The 18,513-nt window shown below is 39.8% G+C and overlaps 1 protein-coding gene across 2 annotated transcripts in view; it reads right to left on the reverse strand.

The window, feature by feature from the left end:
* Nucleotides 1-1,224: 1,224 nt before the first annotated feature.
* The window catches only part of LOC126251911 (zinc finger protein 239-like), an 81,633-nt gene continuing 64,344 nt past the window's right edge, over nt 1,225-18,513 (reverse strand). The window contains exons 1-2 of one of the 2 annotated variants that reach the window (XR_007545804.1): nt 14,787-17,323; nt 1,637-1,775 (exon numbers count right to left, since the gene is read on the reverse strand). Coding sequence is in view for 1 of the 2 variants with exons in the window: in XM_049952642.1 (XP_049808599.1) it covers nt 1,563-1,775 (213 nt within the window). In the remaining variant the exon portion in view is untranslated. Of the gene's footprint in view, nt 1,776-14,786; nt 17,324-18,513 lie in introns of those variants that run through there. The other variant, XM_049952642.1, reaches the window with a different exon arrangement.

The raw sequence follows: 18,513 nt of genomic DNA on the forward strand, positions 1-18,513 counted from the left end.
AGCACCCATAAAAAGTCCCAATTTTCTCACAGTCCAATTTTCACACAATCCAATCGAGCCACTGTCACGAATGATGATGATAAAAGGATGAGAACAACACAAAAACCCAGACCCCAGGCAGAGAAAATCCCCAACTCAGCCTGGAATCGAACCCGGGACCCGTGACAGCAATGCTAGCCACTAGACCACAAGCTGCGGACATGTGATGGTATGTTTCTCAGTGTTGCAGTTGCGTGATGAGTCCTTGGGTGTTCAAGACACTGCTACTGAGTTGTACAATGGGCAAATCTACTCTCATATGTTATCTGCATCTGAAAGAAAACTAGTTTCATTCAGAAAGAAAGAGTGGACATGAAAGAATGCATACTTAAAATACTGTGTACCTGTCATTATGATCTGAAAATAGCATGTGTAGGTAAAAAATAGAGATGACAAGAAAGACAGAATAGGGCCGATGTAAGTATTTACTTTTAGTTTATGGACTTACTTACAGAGGTAGAAACAATTACTTTTGTACATGAGAAACACACAATAAATATGGGCAGTTAAATAATCAAGTATGAGGAAATTATTCAGCTCATTAGTCATCATACAGCTGGTTATAAATTATCTATGTCCTAAAACATGAAGTACAAGGAATTTTCTTCGGTTTTGAAGCTTTCCATACATATAATGGAATAATGATAGAAAAAAATTAATACTAAGAATAAGGCTAAATTGCACGTTACACAACTGTTGCTTTCTTTTTAAACCTTTGTAGCAGATTAACACACTGTTCCAAAATTAGACTTTGATATATTAATATTTCCACAAAACGTTCTAGGATAATAGGTGGTGGAGTAATGAATGAGAAAGGCATAAATTTGGGTTGAAGTTCAAATTCAGAAAACAATTTAAACTCATATGAAGGTTTAGAACAGTGAACACTTCACTGCAATCTAAGAGGATTTCAGTCTAAAGCAAAAGTGAGCCTGGTGCCAGCCATTAAAACACAAGACACTGAAGCTCTCAGAATTAGTTTTGCTTGAATGCAACTTCCTACCATACCTGTCAATCCAATCAAATTTTTGTGTGCCGTTTATATGGCTATTTCAAATTTTCTGAAGTATTCTTTTTCAATAAGTATTTTTCCTTTATTCTTAATTACAGGCAGTGAAATTACATTTCCCAGCCAGTGTGTAAACAAGTAAAATAATGTTGCAACACAAACACCAAGAACGGTACTTTCACAGAGAAAACATTTATTACACGTATTTACAACAGTATCTGCAATTATTTTATTGTAAAATTATGTTGCATCCAGCTCACAATGTTTAAGTATTTTTTCAAGCCAATTCTTGACTTCCACAATACACTTTTTGTTACAAATGATGCACAAAAATTAGGTGGTCAATAACCTTATCCCCCCACCATTCTTAAGAAGAAATAATTAATTATGGTAAGTAACAGATTGTTAAAAAATTCACTTGGAGGGGTTCTGAAATTGCCTGATAGTTTGTAGTAATCATATCCAAAAACATCATAGATTAGACATATAAGATATTCGTCTGATTATAACATTCTCAGCGTGTTGCAGTTGCTGGACGTGGCAGTGTCAGTGCTGGTTGTGTTGCTGTTACAGTCAACTTCAGGCGTTCTCCATTCTGTGTCTGCATATGAGCATGCCACGACAAAGCAAGGCAATGTGAAAATGCTTTCTCCTCACATTCTTGGCAGACAGGGGGGATATCACTTGCAGGAGAATCAGCGGTTCTTGTAACAGCTTTTCCACACACCTGAAATGACATGTAATCAATAAAATTTCAGCAACAGGGAACAAGAAGAAAGACTGCCACACAAAGATAAAATTTACTTATACTTTAATCACGTAGGTTTGTTCGTGAAATCAAAACAAATTGTAAGACTTGTGTATATAGGATTCTTCTCAGACAAAATCACCAAATGCAAAATGTTCAAATGTGTGTGAATTCCTATGGGGCCAAACCACTAAGGTCATCGGTCCCTAGACTTACACACTACTTAAAACTACCTTATGCTAAGAACAAAACACACACACACACACACACACACACACACACACACACACACACACAGAGAGAGAGAGAGAGAGAGAGAGAGAGAGAGAGAGAGAGAGAGAGAGAGAGAGAGAGACTCGAACCTCTGGCGGGAGGGGCCGCGCAATCAGTGACATGGTGCCTGTAACCGCACGACCACCAAATGCAACATAGTGACTTATTTCCCACAAACTTTTCAAATCACTGGCATAATAGTGTTAAAGACAGAGAATATGAACTTAATTTTAATATGTTTCGAGAAAGAGATCAACTGTTTATTCCTTATGTATGTTCCTTAATGCTTGAGGAAGTGCTTATTTGTCTTTTTTAAACAGGTCAACAGTCTGGAGACAACATATGCTAGCAGCCTAACTTAATTTCTCCAAATACATACTTCTACTGTTAGCAAACTGTAAACAACACACCCATCACTAGTCTTCTCCCTTTACTTACAATTTTGTGCATTTCAGACTTAAGCTTTATGAGTACACTAGTGGACAAACCTGGCTTTGCCCGGGATTTATTTATAACTGTGCGCCAACTACCGTACCATGTCACTTCTGGCATTGTGCTAAATGTTTATGGCATCATATCTCATTAACTGTGTTTCGTACAATGATATCATATTGTAGTTTCATTCAATGGCATATTTGGATACTGTCTACAAAACTTATTGCGGATACGGTGAGTAGCAAAGAAGTAATGAAGTTAAATATCATTCATGATACAGCAGTTTTATACTGATCTCACTGTGTATGACATCATACCTACTGAAATATACAGTGTCAAATGTTATAATTTTGCATTTACATTCAGTGATATATATACATACTGTCTGTAAAATGTGTTGCGAATACAGTTAGTGGTACAGAGATAATCAATACATATTATAAAAGTAAGTTCATAATGTGTGCGCCACTAAAACTCAGAAACGAGTGCCAGTATGATTTTGTGAGTTATATGGTGTGGTAGCCTTCAATTCCCCATCCATGAAGAATGTTCCTGTTTTTATCTGAAGGGTGTACTTTTTGAAGATATAATGGCTGTGAAGTTTCAACCTTTAGAAGTTTCCAAAACATTCCAGAATGTTCAACAATGATCCAGGATGTTCTGGAATAGTCTGGAACATTTGGGAACATTCCAGAACACACACTAATGTTGTGGAACATTCTGGAACACTGTGGACCATCTGAAGCCTTTCTGGTATGTTCAGGAATTCGCCACTGGTGGGACTACCAATTGTTAAGGGTATATAAAACAGAACCCATCGTGGGTTTGAAAGTTAGTTTCTTATCAGTGATGAATGAAGGAATCAAAAAAGTCGTGCAGTGAGTGAATAAAAACAAACAGTGAAGCGTGAGTAGTCAAACTGACAGTGATTAAATATAAACTGAAAATAAAATGTGAAAAGCATCTAAAGCATACTTAGTGTATTTGTTAGTAAAAAGTTGATTTGATTTATATTTTAGATAATGCTCAAATGTAAAAGAGGAGGCGATGTTGCCAGGTCTGAAGCATAACAGCAGAAACAGAAATACCAGGGAAAAAAATGAAACAGACGAATGGCGCAAAGCACGCTGAAGTTACCAACAAATGACGATGAGCACCTTAAGAAGCAGAACGACCAAAGAACAACGAAATGAACGGATTGAACAATCAAGAATTGCAACACTATCTTGTAATAACAGACTGTGAACTCGAGCCAGTCCTGAAAATATCACCCTATGAAAAGTGCGGACGAGGAGAAGTAAATAGTACAACCTAACAAATGCAGCATTCCACTACGACCCGGTGAAAGAATGTAACACACACAAAATAATTAAATACCTAACAGACAAAATATATTGTGGTAAAATGACTAATTCCTATTCCGTGAATAAATTACAGTGGCATTACCCGTCCTCGAGATAATACCATCACACTTCACTACATGGCGGGACGAATGAAGACTCTAGACTGACAGAAACATGATTGTTTATTTATTGAATAGTTTCTTTTGTTACATATGACGTACACACTAGAAGATGTTTCAATCTGTTTTTCACAGTTACTTTTATTATTAATTTGTCAGAAACGCTGTGAGATACATACTTCAAAATGTAACAACAGATAGCACAACTAAATCTTTTCATACAGCATATTTTAAGAGTCACAACATTTCTTGTGGAAAATGAAGAGTATTGAAATGATAAAAGTCTGTATTTTACAGTTGATTTTAGGCACATTATGCATTACAGATATACGAGGGTTGACTGCAAAGTAATGCCTCCACCCTCGTAACTCTTCAACAGTTGGCAGCATTGGTAAGGGGCAGGTACTGGCTTGTCCCGTAGCCTCTTCTCTACAGCTCCAGTTGGCGGGAAGCCTTAGCCTTGAACGATTGTGTTGTTACTATGTAACGTTTGGAACCCTGTGCAGACTGTCGATCAATGCGATTTAAGCAATGCGCAGTCATTGAATTCTTGACAGCAGAAGGTGTCACCCCACAGGAGATTCATCAGAGAATGAAAGCAGTTTATGGTGACTGTGTTGATGTGAGTACTGTGCGTCGTTGGGCCAGTAAGTTTGAAGATATTGAGGCGGGAAATTTCAAGTCTGTGCACTTTCATTTCAGGAGTCAGCATCCAGGGCACCCACCGTGCACAGGTCTTCCGATAGCCAAGCGAAGCAATAATGTGACCCAAACTTTTTGTGAAATGCTGATTGTGCTTGCAATTTCTCTCTGAGTGATACGACAATCATCCTGACTCAATCTGTCATCATTTTGCTTGTGAAACTGCAGTTGCTGTCACAGGACATCCAACTCTGTTCGTCACGCAGGTCAGATGTTCCCGCCTCAACATCTTTAAGCTTACTTGCCCAACGACGCACAGCACTCATATCAACACAATCACCATAAACTGCTTTCATTCTCTGATGAATCTCCTTTGGGGTGACACCTCCTGCTGTCAAGAATTCAATGACTGCACATTGCTTAAATCGCATTGACCGACTGTCTGCGCAGGGTTCCATACTTTACATTGTAACAACACAACCATTCAATGCTAAGGCTTCCCACCAACTGGAGCTGTAGAGAAGAGGCTACAGAATAAGCCAGTAGCTGCCACATACCAATGCTACCAACTGTTGAATAGTTACAAAGGTGGAGGCATTACTTTTCAGTCAACCCTCGTATTACTTTAATTTGTAATTTAAAATTGGTGTATATTTGCAAAAGTCAGAACTGGAAACCTAGAATCTCATACTATGAATGCCACAGGTGAAGAAGTATTATTTCGTCGCATTCCATTGAAACCCAGTGATTCAAACATGTGCTTTGATTTAAAGCGATTGCAGTTACCCATGCGGCTTGCAGTCACTGTTAAGTATCAACAAGGCACAGGACCAGTCACTTTCTGTAGTAGATATAAACATCCTGGGCAACTCTGGGCACTGCAGCTAGTAAATTACAATGTTACGTCTCATGCAGTACATTTATGGCATGAATATGGGAAAGTAGGAGGTGATACACATTTTTCCTTCCATAATTTTGCACACGTTATCAGCAAGAAACAATTTTGTAAAGGTTTGAAATTATGTGTAAAGTTTGTTGAAGCTTTCATTCCCAAATACTGGATGAGTAAATTCTGGGAACTCCATTGTCGTGGGCTATGTTCCTTTTTCACCCCCACACCTTTGACAGATTCTTGGTTGCAGCCTGACAGTTTTTTTACACGTACTGAGTTCGGTTGAAATTGGTCCATCGGTTTAAGAGGAGTTGTGGAAACTCACTCACACACACACACACACACACACACACACACACTTTGTTAAGGAAAACAAAAATTTAATTGTGATGGGAGAGCAGAATTCAATAGTAGAAACAAGGAACAGAGAAACAGACAGCAAAGACTGGGGGAAGATAATGAAAGTAAAATTTTACACAGAGCACTATTTAACCATTTTGTACACTTAGTCTGAGAATGATGAATGAAGGCTGTATACATTAGATACCAGGAGATGCTGGAGGATTCTGACACAATATAATGATAATACAGAGATATGAAAACAAGTTTTTAAACTGCAAACCCTTTCAAGGAGCAGACGTGGTCTTTGAGCATGATTTATTAGTTAATAAAGGCAAATTAAAGTGGAAGAAATTCCAGAAAGGTAGAAAGTTAAAGGAGATGGGACCTGGATAGGTTGAAAGAACCAGAGGTTACAACGAGTTTCAAAGGGAGCATTAGGCAACCACTGGCTCAAATAGGCATCAGAAATACAATAAGATGAATAGACTGTTGTGAGACTTGAAACAGTGCAAACAGTAGAAGAATACCTAGCAAAAAGACATGGCTGAGTATGAATCCTTGCACAAATTACATTAAATTTAAGTGACGAAAGAAGAAGATACAGAAATGTGGCAAGTGAAACCAACAAAAGAAATACAGATGTCTGAATATGAGATTTGTGTAGAGGCAAAGCAGTAGTGGCTAGAAGAAAAATGCAAAGCTGTAGAAGCACCCATGAATATAAGAAAGACACTGCATATAGCAGGTGTGTGAAAAAGAGCTCAAATGGCAAGCAAATAAAGAAAGGTTAAAAGGTGGAAGGAATGTATATATAAAATTACTATATGAAGGAAAAAACTTAAAGACAATATTATGGAAACTGAAATACATAACAGAGGTGTGGGAGGCACAATATAGTGAGAAAAATTTGTAGCATTTGTATGTTAGATAAATGTTTTTGACAATGTTGATTGGGATATACTCTTTGGAATTCTGACATTATCAGGGATGAAATCCTGGGATTAAAAGGCCATCTACAAATTATACAGAATCCAGACTGCTGTTCTGAGACTTAAAGGGCACGAAATACACTCCTGGAAATGGAAAAAAGAACACATTGACACCGGTGTGTCAGACCCACCATACTTGCTCCGGACACTGCGAGAGGGCTGTACAAGCAATGATCACACGCACGGCACAGCGGACACACCAGGAACCGCGGTGTTGGCCGTCGAATGGCGCTAGCTGCGCAGCATTTGTGCACCGCCGCCGTCAGTGTCAGCCAGTTTGCCGTGGCATACGGAGCTCCATCGCAGTCTTTAACACTGGTAGCATGCCGCGACAGCGTGGACGTGAACCGTATGTGCAGTTGACGGACTTTGAGCGAGGGCGTATAGTGGGCATGCAGGAGGCCGGGTGGACGTACCGCCAAATTGCTCAACACGTGGGGCGTGAGGTCTCCACAGTACATCGATGTTGTCGCCAGTGGTCGGCGGAAGGTGCATGTGCCCGTCGACCTGGGACCGGACCGCAGCGACGCACGGAAGCACGCCAAGACCGTAGGATCCTACGCAGTGCCGTAGGGGACCGCACCGCCACTTCCCAGCAAATTAGGGACACTGTTGCTCCTGGGGTATCGGCGAGGACCATTCGCAACCGTCTCCATGAAGCTGGGCTACGGTCCCGCACACCGTTAGGCCGTCTTCCGCTCACGCCCCAACATCGTGCAGCCCGCCTCCAGTGGTGTCGCGACAGGCGTGAATGGAGGGACGAATGGAGACGTGTCGTCTTCAGCGATGAGAGTTGCTTCTGCCTTGGTGCCAATGATGGTCGTATGCGTGTTTGGCGCCGTGCAGGTGAGCGCCACAATCAGGACTGCATACGACCGAGGTACACAGGGCCAACACCCGGCATCATGGTGTGGGGAGCGATCTCCTACACTGGCCGTACACCACTGGTGATCGTCGAGGGGACACTGAATAGTGCACGGTACATCCAAACCGTCATCGAACCCATCGTTCTACCATTCCTAGACCGGCAAGGGAACTTGCTGTTCCAACAGGACAATGCACGTCCGCATGTATCCCGTGCCACCCAACGTGCTCTAGAAGGTGTAAGTCAACTACCCTGGCCAGCAAGATCTCCGGATCTGTCCCCCATTGAGCATGTTTGGGACTGGATGAAGCGTCGTCTCACGCGGTCTGCATCCAGCAGGAACGCTGGTCCAACTGAGGCGCCAGGTGGAAATGGCATGGCAAGCCGTTCCACAGGACTACATCCAGCATCTCTACGATCGTCTCCATGGGAGAATAGCAGCCTGCATTGCTGCGAAAGGTGGATATACACTGTACTAGTGCCGACATTGTGCATGCTCTGTTGCCTGTGTCTATGTGCCTGTGGTTCTGTCAGTGTGATCATGTGATGTATCTGACCCCAGGAATGTGTCAGTAAAGTTTCCCCTTCCTGGGACAATGAATTCACGGTGTTCTTATTTCAATTTCCAGGAGTGTAGAAAGCAGTGATTAAGAAATCAGACAGGGTTGTACCCATATCCCTCGTGTTATTCAAATTGATAGAGAGAGAAAACATTAAAAGAATCCAGTGGGAAATTTGGAAAATAAAAGTTCAGGGCAAGGAAATAAAAACTTCAGGGCGTTTTCATGACACATAATTCTGGCAGAGACAATAAAAGATTTGGATGACTGTTTAAATGGGATAGATAGTGTTTTAAGATGATCAACAACAACATTACAAAATTGATAATAGAGTGAATCAATTTAAATCAGGTAATGATGAGGGAATTAGAGTAGAAAATATGACCTTAAAGCCACAGATGAACTTTGCTATTTGGGTAGCAAAATCAACAGACAATGGATGCCACCAGTCAATAGAATATAAAATGAAGACTTTAAGAGGCAGGGAAAGTATTTCTGAAAAAGAGAAATTCGCAAACAACAAATATAAATTTTTCTGTTAGGAAGCCTTTTCTGAAATTATTTGTATGGAGTACTGCATTATATCAAAAGACAAAGAGCACAGGCAAGAGGAGAATAGAGATGTTTGAAATGCGGTGCTACAGAACAATGCTGAAGTTTTGATTGGCAGATCAAGTAACTTATGAAGAGGTGGGGCATCAAGAAGAGAGTTTTATGGAAGAACTTGGCTAAAATAAAGGACAGGTCACAGCCTAAGGCACAGAGGAATAGCTGATTTGTACAGGCTACACTAACTTGGAGAGCTGTGACAAACAAGTCTACAGACTCAAGACAACTACTACAATTAAACTCTATTACCTCTTCTTGATCCATGACAAGGAACAATGAACAAAGGTAATAGTCATATTCATTTACAGGGCTGTTTTATAAGTTGTTCACTTTATTTGAAAATCAGCATTGCACATAGATCTAAATTTCCAAACTGTATGGAAGAAATGTGAGAAAACAACTTTCAGACATATTATTATCAGTTGCTGGAATTCAAAAAAACTGCAAATCTAAATTAAGAAAAAAATGTGATGAGCACAAAGGTTCTCCAAGCACCTGGCAATGCAAATTGCATATTTGCTGAGAAAGAAGAAAACATTATTATCTAAAAATGTAGTGCAATCATGGGGGGACATTTGCCATTAGTCTTGTATAATAAATTGGAACAGTCAACATTTCATAATTTGCAAGTTGTATCTGAAACACTGCAGTATAAAAATCTTCCGATTTGAATTTTAATGTACCATGCTTATGGAAAGGGTGGAGAAAATAAGAAATAAGGATGATCATTAAGTTAAAAGCTGCTGGTGCACAGCGTAGTGCCAGATTACTATACAACACAGTCTCTCTGTCTATGAAGATATAATTAGAAGAAACTTTATTGTCAAATTGCTTCCACACACTTAGCGAACAATGTACTTTTCTGGTAATTGTTACGAAACTAGCTGTTACTGGCCACACATTGCTGCGGTTGAGTCCGGTTAAATGGAGGAGTAAGAAAAGGGAAAGCATACATTTCTAATATGAATTGGAGCTGCATATACCTCTTAATCTCTTTCTCCCTCTGTCTCTCTCCAACTCCTCTTCCCTCTCTTTCTGTCCAACTCCTCCTCCTTCCCCCTAATCCTGTTAATTAGCTCCTCCCCATTTTTATTTATATAGGGGACAGAAGGAACTGCCATGGATTTGCCAGTGTCACCACCTACTTTTTTTTGCTGCTTCTTTTTTCATGGAGGATTTCAAAGAATGAGTGCTGAACAGGGCCTCCGTCCATACATCCTGTTTCTGCAATTACACAGATTACACATTTCGTTTTGGCCCCAATGCAGTGAGATGCTGCAAGAGTTCACTGATTACATGGATAGTATAAACCGAACATTATATCTGAAATTGGAGACAGAAAAGGATGCAATGTTGCCTTTCTTAGCTGTGGTGGTTGAATGGAAACCAGATGGACAGCTCAACCACTCTGTAGCTTGAAAGCTGATGCATATCTCAGGGAGCACAGTGTTCACCACTGAGCTCAGAAGAGAAATGTGTTCAACACCCCAATATACAGAACAAGGTCAATTTTGGACAAGCTTTCTTGGCTGTGAAAGTACTCATCTGACAAGTGTTCAGAAGGATTGGGTATATAGTCTGTGACATTACAAAACCAAGACAGTACCTTTCAAAAAAGCCAGAAGGGCTTACAAACGCCCCATGGTGCAACAAATAGAAAGATAGATAAAGTTTTTATGAGGCATGACATGATACACCAGATACATATTCAACAATGTGTTGAAGCAGGTATTTATCAAAGACAGGTCACAGAGGAATACAATGAACAGTTTAATATCCAATTTGAGCAGTGATGCTGCAAGCTACATTGGCCCATGAGCACAAATGCTATCTCTGGGTGCAGAGGAAACTATATCACCATTTGCCACCTCCATGATTCCACAATGACATCTACATCTACAAACATATTCCGAAAGCCACTAAATTGTGCATGGCAGAGGGTATCTTGTACTACTAATATTTATTCCCTTTGCCATTCACACTCAAATGGCGTTGCCAGTTCCTTGTACTTCTCAATAATGTTTCACGAAAAAGACTCTTCACTCCAGGGATTCCCATTTGAGTTTAAGAGCATTTCCATAACTCTCGCACATCAAGCGATCCTACTGGTAGCAAATCAAGCAGCATGCCTTTGAATTATTTTTATGTCTTCATTTAACTCGACCTGGTGGGGATCTCAAACTAGCAAGACTCAACAATGGGTTGTGCATGTGTTGCATACATGGTTTTCTTTACAGATGAGCTACACTCTCCTAGATTTCTCCCAACCAATTGAAATCCAAAATTGGTCTTCCTTACCACTGATCTAAAGTGCTCCTTCCATTTCGTATCGCTTTGCAATATTATGCCTTGATATTTAATTGACGTGACTGTGTCAAGCAGCACACCACTAGTCCTGTATTCAAACCTTACAGGACTGTTATTGCTACGCACCTGCCGTAACTTACATTTTTCTACATTCACAGCAAACTGCCATTCATCAAACCAATTAGAAATTCCATCCAAGTCATCCTGTATTCTCCCCGTCACTAAATGATGGCATTTTCCCAGATACTACAGGGTCATCAGCAAACGATAACAGACTGCTACATGTATCGTTTATCTGTAGAGGGAACAAAAGTGGTCCTATCACACTTTCTTGGGGCACTCCCGAAAATTTTCTTGTGTTTGAGGGCACTTGCCGTACAGGACAACATAATGGTTTCTATAACTTAACAAGTCTTCTAGACGCTCATAGATCTGATAACCTATTTTACATTCTTCGACCTTCCTTAATTGTCTGCTTGTTGCCTTCATCCATGGTTCGCATGGTGTGCAAGAAAAGAACAAACCGACTTTTGCAAAAGTGATTCTTTCTAAATCTATGCCGATTCCTGATCAGAAGCTTTCCTGCCTCAAGCAAATTTATTAAATTTACTTAAAATACGGTCAAGAATTCTGCAGCAAACCAACATTTAGCTTTGTACTTTGCACTCTGAGAGATTTCTGATAAATGCAAGCTAAGCAAGGGCCCAACGGTAAATTCGGACTGGATTCCATGCGGACCTGGTGACTTACTGGTTTTCAACTCTTTCAGTTGATTCTCAGTGCCAGGGGTGCCTATTTTATGTCCCTCCATACGGGATTCTGTGTGATGGTCGAGCTATGGTATGTCTAAGCAATCCTTGCGTGTGTCGATTTTTTTAAATGCAAAATTTTAAACTTCAACTTTCCTTTTCCTGTCTTCTTTAGCCACACCAGACAGGCCAGCAAGTGAGAGAATATAAGGCTTCAACTCATTTAGTAATTTTATGTAGGATCAGAAATTTCTCCGGTTCTTGGCAAGATATTTTACTAAGCTGGCCAATCAGATTGCTTTATCTGGGCACGAGATTGACTGGTTGCTTCACCAGTTTCATTACAGCCTGACTTTGCACTGGCTATAATGATGAAAACTGTCATTGAAATGTTGGACTTTTATCCTAATTTGACATGTAAAGTTGACTAAGAACTTTTTATTCAGGACCCTAGCACATTAGACCATGTAGATGAGTTACCCTGTTGTCCGGAAACACACACATCTACGATCCACAAGCCACTTTACATTCTGGGGAAGAAAGGGGAGAGATTGATGAAGACTATTTTACTACTGTACTTTCCCCCCTTTCACGTCTGATTCACGGGAAGAAAAACTTTTGGCAAGTCTCTTTATGAGCTCAGACTTCCGTTTATTTTCCGTCTCGTTATTTTGGAAACATACACCAAGTTTATAATATGACCGAAAAATACAAAACATGTATTAATACAAGAGCTTACCTTATTTGAAAGCGGTTTTTTCCCAAAACTCAGACTAGATCGAAGTCTACAAACAAGCCACGAATTACTCAAGGTAAAAGGTATATCAAATATTGTAATACAGACAGCGTAGCAAATCCATTAAGAAAAAAAAGGCATGTCAGGTAAGAAAGACAATATGGGATGTATGAAGATGGTATCTGTTCTTTCGGACATGTCTGAAAGAACAGATACCATCTTCATACAGGTAAGGCTTACCAGCCACTGATCTTCTTCAGTGCAGATGCTCTCACATTGCCCAAACTCTTACAGGAATCGGTAGATTGACTGCCATGAGTAATGAGTATAGTGGGCAGGGGACTACAAATTTGGTATGTGGACAGTATGCTGGAAATGTGGGTCTCACAGGGAGTGTGCCAGAGATAAGTCCCTGCAGTTGCACTATCCTCTGTGTCCTCAGTGGCTCAGATGGCTAGAGCGTCTGCCGTGTAAGCAGGAGATCCCGGGTTCGAGTCCCTGTCAGGGCACACATTTACAACTGTCCCCTTTGATATTTATCAATTCCTGTAAGCAGCTCAAGATCTGAATTTCACTGTAATTTCAATATGGGATAAACTGAAGGAGGTGGCTTGCATAAACATAAATAAGAAGAAGCAGATACCTTTAGAAGTAAGCGATAGACTGGTAACAGATGTAATGCAGTGTTGCAAAACTAACAGGCATTTCAAAACTGTTACTAAAAAGATAGAGTTGTCAGGTTCAGCAGATGCTACTGTGGACTATCTCTTACCACCCATTCAAAATAACTTCAGTAATACAAATATGATCATCACAACATGAGAAGTAGTAATTCCACCACAATTTTTTTTTTTTTTAAAAAAAGTCTTGTGGTTATGATGAAATAACAACAAAGTTTACAATTGTTGTTCTGAATTTTATAATATACCAACTTACTTGTGTTACCAGTCATTTATCAATGGGACATTCCCTGACTGACTGAAGTAAGTTTAACTTAACCTTCTTAGATGAGAAAGAAGATGAAGAAATACTGCCAATCTTCTGCGCAGTTTCATTTTAGCCAGTTTTTTCAAAAATTCTAGGAAAGGTAATATATGTGTGAATTCTTGACCATCTAATACAAATAGTATGTTGTCAAAGTTCATATTTTGAAAGGTTTCCAATCTTGAGATGCTGTTCACATGTACAGTGAGAATGTACTTAATTCGTTAGACAAATTACAAGCTTACTAGCATGCTCCGATATGCCAAAGACATTTTAATATGCAAATCACAATATCTTTCAAGCAAATTACAGTATTATGTTGCAACAGGAAATGCTGCAAATGATTCAAATGATATTTCTCTGAGAATAAATGAAGGGGGCCTTCAGAAAACATTCATGCAACTTAAACCATAAATTTTCACTCAGATGGGGACTATTTAAAAGTGTGTGACAAAGTTCCATTCTGGGCACCCTACTTTTCCTTGTGTGTATTAACAATCTTTCATCAGTACCATTACTAGACACCAAGTTTGTTTTGTTTGCAGATGATGCAAACATTCCAATAACTAGCAAATAAAGTAAAGTTTTTGAAAGACCGATTAATGAAATTTTTAGGAACATTAATAAATGGCTCTTGGCTAATTCTTTGACACCAAACTTTGAGATGACACACTATATGCATGTCATGACTACAAGCAGATAGAAAAGGTTGACAGCAGCAAATTTTTTGGAACACAGCTTGATAAATACAACTGGGAGGAGCACACCACAGAACTGCTGAAGTGCATAAACAAATCTTTATTTGCAATGCTGTTAACAGACATAGGTGATATAAAAATAAATAAAAACCAGCATAATTTGCTTACTTTCATTCCTTTACGTCACACGGAATCATATTCTGAGGTAAGGGAGGAGAGAGGGGGGGAAAAAAGGGGAAGAAGGGAAAGTGGATTCAGTTACTCACAACCCAGGTTATGAAGCAACAGGGGAAAGGTGAACAGGGAGGTAAGCATTGGCCAGCCCCTCTATCTCTTTGTTAGTATTTGTTTCACATCTTTATATGAGATTTTCCATTAATCATTAAGTTTTCACTACTCTCCATCTTGTCAGCCAAATATTACTATTGCTAAAGTTTTATCACTCACCAAATCTCAGTTTCTGAATCAGGAAACAGGCATAACCTCTTCTTACGAAATGTCCTATTCTTCCGTGTAGTCCACGGAAAAGTTAATATCAATGCACGTTACGCTGTACTGTAGGTATATATTAAACAGAGAAAACTATACTGCAGCATGACTGACATTGCCTATTTATAAAGAAAATCCATGTGTCTGTTTTCTAATCGGGCAAATGTCTCAATCACTCTATGATTGAAGTCTTTAGTACGATTCACAAACTTTTTCTCAATTGCAAGCATTGCCAATGCCGAAAGCCTGTTCTCTGTCACTGTGTTTCGAAGAAAGGTTTTTATCCTTTTCATTGTTGAGAAACAACGTTCAGGTTCAACTTGTGTAAGAGGAGTAGTTATAATCATCCTCATTAGTTCACATAACTGTGGAAAAGTGTCTAGATCCAATTTGTTGTCTAATAGAAGCTGTAAAATTGCAACAGCACCACCTGCGCGTTGGAAGTCTTTTCTACTATAGAGTACTTCTAGCTCTGTTCTCAGCTGCACCTTTGATAACCATGGGTACATTTCAACAGTAATGTCAAGTTCTTTCTCAGGAAAATTTGTCGAAAACATAGAAAATGAGCTCACATCTAACAATTTTGATGCCACAAGGTGATCAGTGAATGAAAATCTTTCATTCATATGACTTATTACGGCGTCACAAACTTCCTTTGCATCTTCTACTTTGTTTTCTGATTTTCTTTTCTTCTGAATTTGTTCTTCACACGATGACGAAATTTCTTCAGTGGCAAATGAAATTTCTTCTACGGCAGTACTTCTTATTCCTGTAATTACATCTTCGAACTCCAATAAGTATTGTCTAGCAGTTATCGCTTCAACATTCCGTTGTTGTAGTTTTCTGAAGAGTATGTCTGCATGTGGCATGATCCTATGAAAAAAGTCTAGCCAAAACAAGAACTCAGGATTTTTCAAATTGGAGAGGAGGCCATAACTTTCTCGTCTGGTTTTGTCATCTACACGATCAGAGAGGATAATTTCTCCTAAACACTCTATCATACTTTCCTTGTTCTCTCTAATTGTGTTGACTGTCTGAATGTTAAACACCAATCTTGTAGCTGCTATCCATGGTAGTCTAGTTTGCACAACTCTATCTAGCACACATGTTCTGTGTGACGACCGGGAGAAAAAAGCTGGAAAGCCTGAGAGATTAGAAAAAAATATTCTAGCAGATTTGTTTATAGATGCAGCTTTTTGCAAAACCAGATTAAGTTGATGAGCATAGCAGTGAATGTAATAAGCCCTTGGATACATCTGCTTAATCCTTGCCTGAACACCATTGATGCCTCCACTCATAACAGCAGCACCATCATAGCATTGTGCGATCACTTTTTCCTTCTTTCCATCTGCATGCTTTTGCAATTCAGAATTTATCACCTTAAATAGCGTCTCAGCGTCCTGTGCGTCAGGGTTAAAGAAGCCCCAAAATCTCTCCACAACAGAGCCATTAAGTTCGTATCTATACACAATCACCAACTGTTGCATGGTGGACACATCTGTTGTTTCGTCTGCCATTACAGCCAAATAATGCGCATTTAAAATTTCTTGCGTTATAATTTCTCTGCATACACTTAGCATACAATCCAGAAGCTCATTTTGAACTGTTCTGGATGTACCTTTAAACACAGTTGCTGTTTCTAAGTGCTCCTTCATTGAGCCATCAATAGCACTTACTAAATTTACAAGCCCACGAAAGACTCCTGGGTTTTCTGGATCTTCCCTTTCATCATGACCACGTAAAGCTAACTCAAATGCCCCGCAAAATTTTATGCAGTCTATTAACCTGGAGAGGATGTGTCTATTCCTGTCCACTTGCTCGTTATGTTTCCTGACAGACTCTCTGTATACACTGTCAAGCTGAGTACTGATGTTCACTTTACCAAGCACTGAGAGTTCAATGTTTGCATTTTTGTGTACATGGGAGTTTTCATGCTTTTTTATTTTTTCAGACAAATGTACAAGATCTCTAACACCTTTATTAGTCCACGAATTGACTTCCGGGCTGAAAATCAGACATGGGAAGCAATACAGTGCCTGTCTTAAGTTGCACCCACACAGCCACTTATGCTTATCATACAATTCTTTGTTAAATGTTCGCTTGTAGTCACGCTTAACTGATTTTGTCACATTCTCAATCAAGAGATCTGGTCTGGGGGGCCCTAGTTCCTTAGCAGCTAACTTGTCCTGGTAATTTAGTTTTCTGTTAGCTCTTAAAATCGATTCAACAGAGTTCATCTTGACCCTGCACACAAAATCCGATTCACTGTTTCGTGTCCATACTGTCACCCACACAGCACCAAATCAACTTCAAACACACACTTTCGTTTATGGAACTGATTAAATTCACGTAGTAACGCCTTAATGTCTATCAACATGGTCACCTGACTACAGCTAAATGAATCCAACTAAATTGATCCACTCTTCTGTTAGGAATAAAAAGCGATAAATATAAGACAAAATCCAAAACTTAATATGTATAAAACTCATTCACAAACTCACGTAATAAGTTTTTTGTCAGTATAACTACAACCTATACTGACGTCAGATTTAATTTACTATACACCGAGTGAATTGGCACATCTGACAGGTGTGCTACCACCTAATGGAAATATATGGGCGTATCTAGTGGCATTGACGTAAACTTCTAGTTCAGTTGTAACGCATAGAACAAACCGTGCACACTGTTCCTCTGATTCGCATGTATTTGACCCATAAAGCAATTACGTCTGTCCAGTCACGCATGCGCAGAAGCTGCTTAACACGTGCACAACAGAAGGTGTGCTCGCGCCCCTGACGCCGAATTTCACGGTACGGATAGGCTAAACTGCGATTTTCAGATATAGGTGATTTCTGTGAATGCTACTTTTCGGTACTGCGATTCTTAACTGCGATTTGTCACAATTCAGGATTGCAGTTAACGAATTCGCAACTTTTCTCCTCCGCTCTCTACCAAGGCCGTGCCCTGAGTGAGTGACACAAGCCACCGACAGAGCGCGACAGCTTCAGTCAACAAAACACAACTGCAGGTGTAGTTCGGAAGTGTCGTACGTGGGCGAAATCCGTGGTGTTGCCTGTTCTCTGCTACAACTAGAGACTTTAGAATTCAAACATGCTTGAATCTTGCCGCTGCAGCACACGCGACATTGTGTGCGGAAGCCCCGCGTCTTCCCGGCAAAGCAGTGGAGCGGACGCGACGCGAGCTATGGAATACTTATTATCCGATTTTAAGAAAACTGTTCGGCGAAAAAATTTGATTCTTCCGCATCTTATAGCTTGATATCTTTGCCCGATAAAGGTCTGAATTTATTTTCGTTATTCGTCATAGTTACTGTGCTGCACGAAACTGTGAAAACATGGCTGCACGAAATTTTTAAGAATTTGCAGAGGTAAAATCACACTGTGTAGACTATCCGTATAGCTCATTTAAGGCCATACATTATTGCGTATGAAATGTAACCAATATATCTAAATTGTATTTAAAGTTGAGACCGGAATGGTACTTCTTTTCGTTCTTGAGATATTGGTTGTTACATCCGCGGATGGGTCGCTCGCGGCGGGTCCGAATCCTTTGCTGCGCTTCGGGAATCAAGTGGTCGTAAAAATCGTCTTATCTCCTAAACGGTTCAATATATCGAAACGACGTTTTTCTGGGAATGACAATACGCAGAAAGGGCGATTTTTAT

Source organism: Schistocerca nitens, chromosome 4, assembly GCF_023898315.1.
Source record: "Schistocerca nitens isolate TAMUIC-IGC-003100 chromosome 4, iqSchNite1.1, whole genome shotgun sequence".
NCBI lineage: Eukaryota > Metazoa > Arthropoda > Insecta > Orthoptera > Acrididae > Schistocerca > Schistocerca nitens.